Source organism: Chinchilla lanigera, unplaced genomic scaffold, assembly GCF_000276665.1.
Source record: "Chinchilla lanigera isolate Chin_1 unplaced genomic scaffold, ChiLan1.0 scaffold00033, whole genome shotgun sequence".
Taxonomy (NCBI): domain Eukaryota; kingdom Metazoa; phylum Chordata; class Mammalia; order Rodentia; family Chinchillidae; genus Chinchilla; species Chinchilla lanigera.
In genome coordinates, this window is record NW_004955434.1 from 6,489,803 (window position 1) to 6,503,551 (window position 13,749).

Below are 13,749 nucleotides of genomic sequence, written 5' to 3' on the forward strand. Positions count from 1 at the left end.
CAGAAACTGAACAATGACCTTGAGCAGGGCTGAAGTATAAGAGAGGAAAAGACCGCCGGATTTAGGAAAGAGGATAGTGCCATGAGCATGCTTAACTTTTTAAATGATAGTCATCTTGGGACAGTTTACTGTGTATAATTCTGCAGAATTGGCACAAATGGAAGAATGGTAGTTTGTATTGCCTCTTTCTCAGTGAGGACACTTTAAATAAAATATAGCAGGGTCCTAGACCTGGCAGATAAGGAATGTACTTGAACTGAGGGAGCCTCTTTGTTTGGCATAATTTTTTTTTAAGTAGCTGAATGTTCAGATTTTTATGTGAAATATTCCAATTTATCAGTGCTAGGAACCCCTTCAAACAAAAGGAAATAAACAAAACACTTAGGCCTTAAAGGTACCCAGCCAGTGTAGTAGAAAGAAGGGTTGAAACTAAAAATACTTCAGCTATAGACACCTGCTCGTGCCGTCTTGGAAAAATCAGTGATTACCTTCTGTTTCCAGTGGATAGCTCTATTCTGTTTTTAGTATGGAGAGAGGCAGAAAGACTCAAGGTTTGTTAAAGTATTGGATGAGGAGATATAGGACCTAAGGGCTGGATCAACCATTTTATTTGGGGCTCAAGTTTCCTTCCTTGTAAAAGGGTGGCTTGGAATCACATATCCTTTAAGGAACATTGTTGCTTTAATATCCCACTCTCACATGATGTTCTACATGCTCTGTCAGGCATGAGAAATAGTCTATCTGCTGGGTGCTTTTATCTTCAGGATCATCACACTGCATCATGTACCAAGTTCTTGGTTCCTTTGGTTTCCCACACTCCCACTTATATTTTCCCTTCCTCACCACACGTCGGCCTTCCTCTCGTGTTACAGATTCGGTGGAAATACATGATCGTGGACGAAGGCCACCGAATGAAGAATCACCACTGCAAGCTGACTCAGGTCTTGAACACCCATTATGTGGCCCCCAGAAGAATCCTCTTGACCGGAACCCCATTGCAGAATAAGCTCCCTGAACTCTGGGCCCTCCTCAACTTTCTCCTTCCTACAATTTTTAAGAGCTGCAGCACATTCGAACAGTGGTTTAATGCTCCGTTTGCCATGACTGGCGAGAGGGTACTTCTCTAACTTTTGGGTTTTTTTCCCCTACTTTATGAAGTCAGTCAGTGGGTAGATAGGGGCTCATCCCAGGATTATTTTCCCTTCTGAACCTGGAGGTGTAGGAAGGCATCCTAACCCCATGTTCCCAGGTCACTACAGAATACTTTCGACTGGTGGAATACTCAACCACAGTGGCTACAGGAAGTTGAACATGGATATATTTGTTGAATTAATTGAACCAGACTAACTCAACCAACTGAATAAAAAAAACCCATAAAACAAATCTTTTCTTTGTTAGAAACTTGGACTTTCTCTCAAACTATTTGCATAAAGAGTTTGTGTGTAAAACCAAACTAGTTTACATGGAATTTCCTATACAAAGGTTTATTTTTTTTTCAGATTTTTGTATAAGCCTTCATTTCGTGTGTAGAGAAATATTCTTAAAATCCTGGAGTAGCCATTTTCAATTTTATTGTTCCTTCAGGTGTCTTATTTCTATTCCTTCTCCTAGAGTTCACTTATGAAAAAGCTAATGATTCCTTAACTACTGGAATGAAAGCCACTAAGAATGGATTAGGAACACTTATGTTTAAACTCTTTGGCCCTTTATTTATTTATTTATTTATTTATTTTTGAGGGGGGTGTGTTTTCCGGTACCGGGAATCGAACTCACAACCTTGCACTTGCCAGGCAGGCACTGTGCCACTGAGCTAAATCCCCAGCCCCTCTTTGGCCCTTCAGTCATGAGGTACCTTATAGGCACACTTGCCATGCGTGGGTAGTTAATTGACTGTCGCATTTGTAGAAGGTAGTGCCAATTGATTCTACCCCCTCGAGGTTCATAGAGGAAAGGAAATGGGAAAAGTAGAGGATTTTCTAATTAGGACTAAACATGAGCAAAATCAGGGCAGACAAAAAGAAAAAAGTTACAGGATAGAGGTTCTTAGGGACCTACTGGCGTGAATGGGATATACTCTGTGGTTCCTCTTTTCCTTCTCCAATTCCCTGTTCTCTCATTACATTTCTGAGACAACCAAGTCAAGGCCTCGCTGAAGCTTTCAGCTTGAAGAAGGAACACATGAACTCTTGTCCTTTACCTCCTATTCTGTCTTAGTGTTCAAGTAGGGATTTTTGGTTGTTTGTTTAATTTTGTTGTGCTAGAGACTGAGCCCAGTGTGTGTTGCATCATGCATGGTAGGCAAGTGCTCCAGCACTGAGCTACACTCTCAAAACCCCTCCATTGTTGTTTTATTTTGAGAAAGGCTCTTTCTAGGTTGCCCAAGCTGGCCTTGAATTTATGGTTCTACTGCCTAAGCCTCCCAAGTAGCTGGGATTGCTGGTGTGTGCCACCACACCTGGCACTTGGTTTGGTCTATATTTCCAGTCACATACCATAAAATTTGAGGCTGCTAATACTACTGATCTAGAAGTGGGTTTCTGCAGCCTTTTTTGGAGAACACAGCATTAAAATAGTGACAGCCATTGTCACTTAAGTGGGCAGATGGGAAAACCATTTGAAGGTGTACATGGCTAGCATAGGCCTGGTTTTAGTGCATGTAAAATTTCATTTATAAGTTGAAACGCACAACAAGTATGCATAATACTTTTTTGTGTGAAACGACCTTAGAGAAACCCAAATTCATCTAAAATTCCTTTGTAGGTGGACTTAAATGAAGAAGAAACCATACTAATCATCAGGCGTCTACACAAGGTGCTGAGACCATTTTTATTGAGGAGATTGAAGAAAGAAGTTGAATCTCAGCTTCCAGAAAAAGTATGTTTTTTCTTTGCTGTTGTTGTTGTTTTATTTTTGTTTTGTTGAGACACGATCTTAAGAAGTCCAGGGTAGCCTTGGACATGCATCCCAGGCTGGCTGGAACTCACAGTCCTCTTGCCTCACCATCCTGAGTGCAGGGATTACAGGTATGCAGAAAACATGTTGCAAATGCAAAAGTTGTGAGGCCTTTATTTTACCCTTGGAAATGCATTTGAAATGCCTGATCCTCAAATTGCATTTCTGAAATAGCAGGCTTATATATTAGTTACAGGTATCTTGAAAATCTCCAAAGTGCTTTTTTGTTTGATACACCTACAGAGAGAAGGGAAATTGTAGCATTTTGCAACCTGGTTCTCAAAAGCTTTGGGGAAGATTCTACAAAATTGTCAAATTCATTGAGTCTCATCGCATTTTAATTTTAGATTTTTAAAAGTTTACTGACCTTAGTGAGTTCACTGTTGCAGGTCCCTCCAAAACTCTCCTGCTGGTAAGGCAAATATGGATTTGAGTTTAGGATTTGTGTCCTTACTGAAGGGCATGGTAACATCTGCCAGGTTTCCTGGAAGTTTATTCAATATTTAATGTTGTGATGTCATCAGCATTCTGATAGCAAGTGAAAAATAGTTTGTGCAGATTACAGGCAAATCATCTAATTATTCTCTGATATGGCTTTTCTCCTGTGCCATAAAAATTAAATTCCTGTTAACATTTTTTTTCAGACTGCTCTTTGGAAATTGAGTTTTCATTGCTTTTATAATGTCTTTTAAGCCCTAGCTCCACAGTTTGGGGTTGTATTTGAGTATTAGTTTAATGTATATCTCATCATATTTTGGAACTATGCATATTTGAAGTCTAAATTGCCTTCTCTTAAAGATAGTCTATTTGTAACATGAGATATTTTTATTTGAGTTTCTTTAGCTGAGCCAATTCTTAAATGTCTTATATTTGCATGATTGTGGTTTTTCTGGGTAACTACTATTTTTGGACAGATTGGTTCATCCTGTTCATTTTAAAATGGGACTTGGCAAGATGGTGTACAGAGTTGATCACTTTGCTGAGAATTTTACTCTCTATTTTCTTATTCATTAATAGAATAAAATTAAGAATACAATTTTTTGTACCATGCTTAGCATATTAAAAGGCTAAATATTTAAGTATTTTATTTTGCTGATGAATGCATCTTTAGGATTGAGTGCTGTTGATATTCCTTTGACTTCCTGTGGGCTTCACCTCTTTGGTAACACCCAAGAGGTGAGTTGAAGTTGTTCAAGTTGAAGTTGGTAACACCCAAGAGGTGAGTTGAGTTGTTCAAGTTGAAGTTGAGTAAGTTAAGCTGAAACATTAAACTGGGGAGTGTTTACAGTGCTTCTGTGGCTGCCATGGTCTCCTTCCTGGCTGTCCCTCTGGTCCTGCAAGTTCCAGATAGGGAATGGTAATAATTTTAGGATATCCCAAATTTCCTTTTTTTTTTTTTCTTTAGAAGAGGTATAAAATGAAAAGCAACCAACTGAAGCCCTTGATTTATTCATTTCATGAAACTTCTTAATCTTGTTTATTCATGTCAGGACTGGCTAATATAGATTGATTTTGAAAAACACATTTCAGGTTAAAGGTATGCTCTGTTTTAAGGAAATTCCTTGCAGAAAATCCAAACATTCAGAGCAGAAGGATTATGGTGTGATCAATTATATCACAAAGGAATTCTTTGCTTTACTGAAATATTTACCCTGTGGTTCTTTCTACAAGAGACCTTCCCCCTCTTTCTACAAGAGACCTTCCTGAGTACCCTTGAAGGATAGATAATACATTTGAGAAAATGTACTTGCTTGCAGATTGTCAAGAGTAAGTTTTCTACTTGTGCTCTTTAGGATATAACGTGTATTGTATGAGAGGTGTACACAATAATCTGTGTGTGATATTGTGTATGGACACCTTTATAAGTATTCATTACCTTCAAAGTGTGTTACCATCTTCTGAAGCATTCTGGGGGTACAAACCATGGCTTCTGCATGCGTCAGTGGACATGGCTCCCCAGTGCATTCTCCTTCAGTTACTATGTGAACTTCGTAGGTCATTTAACACAAAAGGTTCTCAGTGTTCTCATCGGTGAACTGGAAACATACACCTGCGTCACAGAATGAGGATTAAGTAGATGTAGTGCTCATAATGTTCTGCCAGGTACATGGCTCACTAACTAGTGACAGGTACTCCTACCGTAGACCTTATTTCCTGCTTGTGTTGCTGCTTTTATTGTTAATGGGCATCCTACCCTCTTGTCCAACTTTTTGATACTTTTTCTTGTTTTTTGCTGTGCTTTCTGTGGCCCACCTATGTGTCCCTGTGTGAGGACTGGTCAGTCTATACATATACAATATGTGGCTATTTTGTCCTGGTTTAACCATTGTTCAAGCTATGCCTTTTGTGCCTTAGTAGGATTGTTTTTTTTTTTAAGCTGGGGAAAGCTGGAAATTTAATTGTCATTTTTGAGGTAAGGAGGTTTCTTCTGCTACCATTTGCGTATGCCCACCAACAACATGTGTGTCTTACTTGACCTGTGACAGAATCCATAAAGGAATCCTGGATGATAGCAGAAAAAGGCTAATACTTCCATAGCAATTATTCTCAAATGTTTTTATAAAAAATAATCAGGAAAGTTTTCTTTAATTCTGTGTGTTAATTTATAAATAGTAAAATTAACTCTTTCTGGTAGATAGTTCTGTGAGTTTTAACAAATGCATAGAATTATTCTATGTGTACATGTCTATAACCAAACTACAGAACAATTCTATCAGCTACCTTTCTGTTATGGCTTGTGTCTAGATGTCCCCTCAAAGCCTTATGCAGTCATAAGTGGGGCTTTTTCAGAGATGGCTGGATCTAGAGTGTGTGACCCTGGAATTGATTCATGGTGCGATGCTAGGATTAAGGGTATAAATGCTACCCACCCTAAGTATCCTGGATAAGATAAAGGATAGAAACAGCTATGGTCATTCCTTGCATGCTTGCTTGTACCCTCTTCTGCTTGCCATAAATTCTTTCTCCTCTGCAGTGCCCCTTTGCCAAAGTACCCTGCCTTGGAGTCTGCTGATTAAGGACTGAAACATCTTCAAGCTGTGAATTAAGTGAACCTTTCTTCCTTTAACTTGTGGGGTTAGGTATTTTGTCTCAGCATTGAGAAAAGTAACTAAGACACCTTCCAAAATTTCCCTGGTGCTACCCCTTTAGTCAAACCCTCTATCTAGCCTTAGCTTCATGGGACCCCTGTTCTGCTGTCCATCCATAAGGTTTTGTCGTTTTCTTTTTTTTGGTTTTTGGTTTTTCTCCGGTACTGGGAATCAAACTCATGACCATGCGTTTGCCAGGCAGGCGCTGTGCTGCTGAGCTAAATCCCCAGCCCCGGTTTTGTCTTTTTCAAAATGTAATGAGTGGTTTTGTCTTTTTCAAAATGTAATGCTACAAACAATATGTAGCATTTTTTTCACCCAGTGCTACGTGTTTGATTGAGAGTCATCCAAGTCATTACACATATCAACAGTTGGTTCATTTTTACTGCTGAACAGTATTCTGCTACATGGAAGTACATCAGCTTGTGTATCCATTTAGTTGAGAAACATTTGGGTTGTTTATAATTTTTGAAGATTATGAATATAGCTGCTGTAAACAGCTGTATCGATAGAGGTTTTTGTGTGAAAGTAGCTTTTCATTTTACTTGAACAAATACCTAGGAGTATGATGGTCAGTTGGATGGTCAACCATCCAGAATTATAAGAAACTTTGGTTTTGTTTTCTGTACTGGCTGAACTGCTTTGTAGTCCATTACCAAGGTGTGAGCATTCCAGTTCCTCCACATTTTTATCAATTCTTGGTATTGTGAAGTTTTTAAAAATAATTTATTTTTAGCCATTTCAATAGATGTGTGGTAGTATCTTTCAATTTGCATTACTTTAATATCTAACACTGTAGAGTATCTTTATATTCCTTCTGGTGACATTGAAGCAAGTACAGGAAGGCCACAGTTTGATAAATATATCTCTGCTGCATAAGAAAATTAGTTTTAGTATTAGACTAATGAAATACCTAATGTATGAGGAAATATATTGTGTCCAACCACCACCAATCAATCTGCTGGCATAAATCTATCCTTATACACTGGAAAGAATGCCAGTTCATAGGTAAGGGACTATATAAAAGAACTTAAGCTAAATGAAAATTGATTTTTCGGTTTAGCTTCCGTTTGAGTTTGTCACTGCTGACTCTGCTTTGTTAATTCATATCGTCAGGAACTAACTATGCAAATTGATGTGCAAAACCATTAAAATATGTATATAATGTGAGTTTTGTAAGAGGTTGGACTACCTAAAATCTATCCTGATTTTGATATAATTTGCATATGGTACTTTAAAAAGATTTCTTTCAATGAACAGCTTTCTTTATATAAAAGTTTGGAATGCTTAATATGATTAATCATTACAGTTGTTCCTCTCTCATGCCACAGGTTCCAGAACCTGGGCCTTTCGTTAACTGAATCATATTGTTTAAAAATCTCAGTTCACAAAGTGGCCATACTGTGTATGACATATAGCAATCCAGGGTCATTTTTCCAATAATCTACCTTTTTGAAACAGAAATTATAAAAGAAGAACAGCACACAGGCAGAAACTACAAATAAAGCTCAGCTTCTTCTACTGCTATATGAGAATTTTTGACCAATATAGTCACCAGATTGGCCTACTTATAGGGACTAGTGTATTTATTAACATAAATTTTTTAGCAGATAATTACACTATAATTTGAACAAATCTCCCATGCCTGACTTCTTGGGGGAATCATTCCCATCAAGAAGTCCCTCTTACAGCATTCATATATCTTGAGAAACTCTCACTTTCACGTTGTAATTAGGCGCCATCACATTTTAGGGGATGATCTCAGACCCAACTGGGTTGAAACCAGCATGACTATGGAAACTTCTCTCACTTCATTTCTGTTGGTCTGTATGTCTACATTAGGATCATTCAGTCTACTACTTTTCTTAGTCCACACCTGTAGCTTGTCTGCTCTCTGCTTTATCTTGTTCTCATGCTGGTAGAAGGTGTAGTGGCAACCCCAGAAATGGAAGGCATGGTGGGACGGGTCGTGAAACTTAGCCTCAGAGGTGATGTCTATTTACACAAAATGCTGATATGGCAGTGGAGGGAAACACCTTCCAACCTAACAGAATGAGTAATCCAGGCACTCAAGTACTTTAGGGCAAGAATCTCTAGAGCATGTACATAGGGTATATTCAAGGGGAGTGCTTGCTAGTAATCCACTGGGGAGCAGACTAATATTAGAACAACCATGTATATTTATTTTTCTCTTAAAAATAAAAAAAATCAAGCTGTACTAATGCAGACTGACACTGATTCCCACATGGTATGGTGCATTTCAGCAAGTTATATGCCTGGGATAGATGGTCTGGGTCCCAGCAGGAACCTGCACTGCTTGGACAATTGACTGTCTGCTCACACTTACTGGCTGGTTCATTTGCTTTCTGCTTTTTGGAGTCTATGTGAGTTTCCTGAACGCGGATATATATTAGGAAGACGTGCTGTGGCATGTCTTCCTTATAAGGAAAGGCCAGTAGACAAGCTTTACGACCGACTCTCTTGAGGAAAGTGAGAGGGAATATCAGTTTTAGTTGACTGGGGAAGATGTTAAAAAAAGCCTGCAAGTACAGTTGGATTTAGAGAGCAGCCCTGAGACTAAGTCCATCCTACTTTGCAAGAAAAGTGAAAAAACAGTAGTTTGGAATTGTTTGAGGAGGTTCCAGGAGCAAATGTCAAATATAGTTGTGAAGTTAATGACAATGATTATCAAGCTGGACATGGTGGTGCACTCCTGTAATCCCAGCACTCACTTGTAATCCCAGCAGTCTGGAGGCTGAGGCAGGAGCATCACTGTGAGTTTGGGACCAGCCTGGGCTACATAGTGAACTCAAGGCCAGCCTAAACTACACAGTGAGACCCTGTCTCAAAAAAAAAAAGATTACCATGTGTACAAACCAGCTTCTGTTACCCCATAATCATGCTAGAAAGGAGGGTTAGGGTGACTTCACCTTCCAAGAATAGCTAGTGGATCCTCCAGAGGAGCTTGTCTCTCTGCTGACATGGTCCTTGTGAGGATGCTTGGCCTTGTTGTCTCCAGGGAATCCCAAATACCTCCTGCTCCCCAAGCTCCATTCCTTCCAGCTCTTAGCAATAGCTTAGTGATGGGCAGGGCATGAGTGTTCTGTCTTTAATTCTGGATCTGCCATCACCTACTGCATTTTATAACCAGCAGCACGCATGTCTTCCACCTTCAGAAAAGTGAGAACAAGGCAACAGGGAGGCCCAGGGGAAGGCGAACATCAGCAGAGTTGGGAAGCTTGAAAGATTTCTTGGTCACCCTTAGTGGGCACCTTATGAAAACGGACTGTGTTTCAAATCTTAACTTCACCATTGCATGATTACTTTGGGCCAGTAGATTTATCTCTGATGCTCAGATCCTTTGTGTAGAAAGTGAGAAGGCTAAATGTGACTGTCCCATAGAGCTGTGCTATGGGGTAAATGAGAAAAAGTGTGTGAAGTATTTTGCACGGGACCTCAAACATAGAAAGAGCTCAGTGATATTGGCCCTTGATGTCATTTTACCACCCTCCTTGGTAAAAAGTCTAAAGTTTTTTTAAACATTTTGCTTCACCATGATTAAACTTCATGAGTTGCAAATTCTTGAGAAAGCAGGAGAGTAGCAATCATTTCACAATTCATGTGTACATCAAACTCATATAGTCATACGGTCACTTTGTACACTTTAAGTAATTTTTCTCATTTCTACCTCCAAAAGCTGCAAAAGTAAGTGTTTAAAAAAGAGTGATACTTTAAACATTTGGCATAATCAAATATGTCAAACAGAAAATGCATACCCAATGTATACTTACCAAAATTTTAGGATTGTTTTTCCTCCCTACAGAGTCATTATAAACTAAAGCACATTTTTGGTCGATTATTTACTCTTCCTTTCTGCAAAAGAGCAAGCCTTGTCTAATCTGACTTTATTAATCAAAACGAGTTTGTTCACCCTGGCCATATAGGTTCCTTCTAAAGGAAAAATTGAATGAATACTTAACCTCTCCTCGTCTCTGACCTCTTTTTTCTGGCCCTTAGAGCTAAAATTAACCTGATCATTTTAAATCAGTTTATTAAACATTGGGCTGATTTACTTTTAATTACATTCTGCACATTTCTAGACATTAATCTGATGTTTATTATGAAAATTGCACATTTGTATGCTTGGGACTTTTTAATAAGGAACAACAAAGGAAATAAGGCAGATTTCATGCATTAGGAGAGGAATGAAGCATTGCAGGTGTGTGATAAACTGGCACGTAAATTCCCTGCAACTGTTTTAGATTGGACTTTGCAGTATTTCACTAGGAAGCATAGGAGGCCTTGTCATTTTATAGATGGCTATAAAGTTCTGTCCAATTATGGATTAATTCCTCTCCTTCAACTGTGATGCTCATTACATTGTCCTGTTATTTGTCAGGGGTACAGGTGAGTGACAGTCACCCTAGGCCTGCCATAAGTCTCACTTTCATGAAGACTAGTAGTGGGGACACTTACATATGACCAAATAAAAATGTTATGTGAAAAAAATCATAGGAGATAGAAAAGTTGCTGGGTTTTTTTTCTAAAACTGTTCATGTAAAAGGGGATACACAGCAGCTGAGAAGAAGAAGGAAAACAGTCATACTGTCTATGGATCAACTTTGAATGGGAGCAGCTGGTAAACCACTCTCTTTCAAATATGGAACCAAGTCAAGAGATTTTAGAAAACGTGACCCAGCTTCAGCCTCACGTAGCCTTTTAAAGGTCTCACCATTATCTTGGCATCTGTAACAATGAGGACCATAGTCTCTTCTGTAAACCTGTCCTATCCACCACCCCGAATCCAAGAAGGGGAAACAGGTGCCTTCGTGATTCCAGGAGTGCTGCCAGCAGCCATGTCTGAACAGTTGTCTTAAAACAGAACTTCCCCCTCCTGCTCCTACCTGCCTCCTGTTCTCTTCTCCCAGGTTGAATATGTGATCAAGTGCGACATGTCAGCTCTGCAGAAGATTCTCTATCGCCATATGCAAGCCAAGGGCATCCTCCTCACAGATGGTTCTGAGAAGGATAAGAAGGTATGTTGCGGAAGCCAGTGCATCTAAAGGTATCAGGGCACATCTTCTGGTGCTGTGGCGCTGACTGTTTCCGGGAAGCATCCCTGCTAATGCCGATTCATGAAAGTAAATGAGTGGGGCCTTTTTGTAGCTATCATAGCTGCCAAAAACCTCTGAACCTGCTACCTGCACTGGGGCAGAAGGGAAGAGGGAGCATGTTCTTATTACCAAAAGACAGCTCTGCTCACATCAGTTCTGCAGAAAACACATTCTGCCAAAGTGTCACATGGCATTTTAGAAAGTTTTAAAATCTATTTCACTCCCAGGGCATCTGTTCTGTGTTCCATCTTCCAGAATCCTAGGCAGTAGAGAATCATGTCACAAAGCTAACAACTTGACATAGTTCTTCAAGATTCACTTTTTCTGTAGGACAGGCTAGCTTAAGAAGATGTCTTATGTAACTTGGAACAAAAGAGCATTGGACTACAGGGTGTATAGGTAACTGAGAAGTCCTGCAGCCCTTTGTCCTTTCTGTAAGAAGCCTTTGGTCTATTGATTGATTGGCGGTACTAGCATTTGAATCCACAACTTGGCACATGCTAGGCAAATACTTCCTCTGAACTTGATAGCCCCTCCCCGAGCCCTCAAGCCTAGTTTTTAAAAACTGGAAATATTTGATCAATGGATAAGTAGTTCTGTTTGTCTCTTTTCATTTGTTCTCAGGGGAAAGGAGGGGCAAAGACGCTTATGAACACTATCATGCAGCTGAGAAAAATCTGCAATCACCCATATATGTTTCAACACATTGAGGTAAGTCAGTATCCTGTGTTTTGATCCTGATTGTGCTCATCTTACTAAGCTTAGTTTATAAAGCAAAAAAGTAAAGTAGGTATAAAGGATGAGTATAAAAGTCAAAAAACATCACGATCTGATAGGTCTCCAAGTAGAATTAACGAACATGACTTTGGGGTGTGAATTATCAATGTCACCAAGCGCCTGGGCATCTGGAATTTTATAACTACGAGTTTAAAGTAGTGAGAAAATGGTGTAGGCAGGGCTGTTTATGTGGGTTTGGGTAAGTACTGTGAATTACCTTGTTATGGTAGAAGCTCTGAAATTGAAGATAATGACAAATACACCTAGCTTCCTCTGAAGGATGCTATGAATAATATTAAAATAATGCATTTATAAATATTGAAGAGAAAGATGTCCTTTCAATATTTTGCTTGTGAAAGACACTGGCTTTATTCTGTTACTTAAATTATATTTTTCCTGTTTTGTTTCCATTGTGGTGATGTAAATCAGGGCTTTTATTCTGATGTTTAGGTCCCTGGAAAGCTGGCTTGAGGGGAGAGGACATTTTCCGCTTTGTTCTCTGCATATGACAAGTTTGCTTCCCTGCTCCAGGAGGGGCACTTGACTGGGGCAGGAATGAAAACCACTGTAGTCATCAAGTGCCTTTTTCAGAGTTGCTGCAGAGGCACATGAGCCTGAGGGTGATTATTTGCCAGTATAGGGCCTGCTTTCTACTGAAAATTCAGCAAGAGAGTGAGGGGAGATTCACTACAGGGCTCCAGTAATCTGCACCAGTTTATTTAAAAACAGTAAATAAATAGAAGCTTATATAAAATCAAAACTTACAGGATAAAAAGTGAAATAGTTTTAATTTTGCATATTCTTTTTTCCTCCCTTATTTTGGGCAATTGTGCCTGTTAGGTCAGGGTATTTATTTCATACCCTGTCCACATGTAGTTGAGTCCACATACTCAACTATGCTGAGTAATTACTTGAGAGAGACTAGCCATACACTTCGGGAAGAACATCTGTGGATATAGGGAAGAGTCTCTGCACATAGGTGATAGTGTCTGTCAATTTAAGCAAACATCTTAGACATGGGGGAAAGTATCAGTAGATACAGGGGAAGGTTTCTATGAATGCAGGAGAGTATTTGTTGACATAACAGAGACATATCCTTGGACACAGAGGAGAGGTCTGTGAACCCAGGGGAGAGTATCTGTGACATAGGGGAGAATATTTATGGACCCAGGTGAGAGCACCCTAGGCACAAGGTAGAACATCCATAGACAAAGCAGGCATGGCCACAGGAGAGAGCATCTATGCACAAAGAGGAAGGCATCCGTGAGCACCAGGGAGAGCTTCCAGAGATGGGAGAGCATCCAAAAACAAGGGAGAGTATCTGTGGGCGGGGGAGTGCCTCCGTGGACACAGAGGGGGCTTCCACAGTCACAGAGGGCCACCCGGTAGAATTAAAGCAAGACTTTTAATATAGGGCAGGGGCTTCTTTACAGACCCAGGTGAAATGACAACAGAAATAACACTTAAAAAATCCTGCAGACAAGCAACAGCTATTGCATATAGAAGGAGGACTCTCTAAGAGGCAATAGTGGGTTCATGTCACAGGCCACTTTGTCACTGTGATGTGGGGTAACTCACTCAGAATCTCCATGCTGTAGTCTGCATGATTTGTAATGAGAGGGTGATGACTGATTATGAGACTGGCAGGTAGGTTGACTTTTACATAATAATACATGAAGCATTTTGTAAATTAATGTATTAAAGAGATGTAGGGTGTTAGTGAGTCAGTGCTGAGTATATGTTGGGCTGGGGGAGCCGGGAAAAATGAAGAAAGATGGAAAGGATTGGGGTCATACCTTTCACCATCCCATTTCTCT

The 13,749-nt window shown here is 39.7% G+C and overlaps 1 protein-coding gene across 8 annotated transcripts in view; it reads left to right on the plus strand.

Moving 5' to 3' along the window:
* Smarca2 (SWI/SNF related, matrix associated, actin dependent regulator of chromatin, subfamily a, member 2) overlaps positions 1–13,749 on the plus strand; it is a 171,948-nt gene that overhangs the window by 68,953 nt on the left and 89,246 nt on the right. For all 8 annotated transcript variants that reach the window (XM_005388607.2, XM_005388600.2, XM_005388605.2 and 5 more), the window contains 4 exons: positions 873–1,115; positions 2,761–2,874; positions 10,970–11,077; positions 11,780–11,866. In XM_005388607.2, coding sequence (XP_005388664.1) covers positions 873–1,115; positions 2,761–2,874; positions 10,970–11,077; positions 11,780–11,866 — 552 coding nt within the window. The remainder of the gene's footprint in view (positions 1–872; positions 1,116–2,760; positions 2,875–10,969; positions 11,078–11,779; positions 11,867–13,749) is intronic.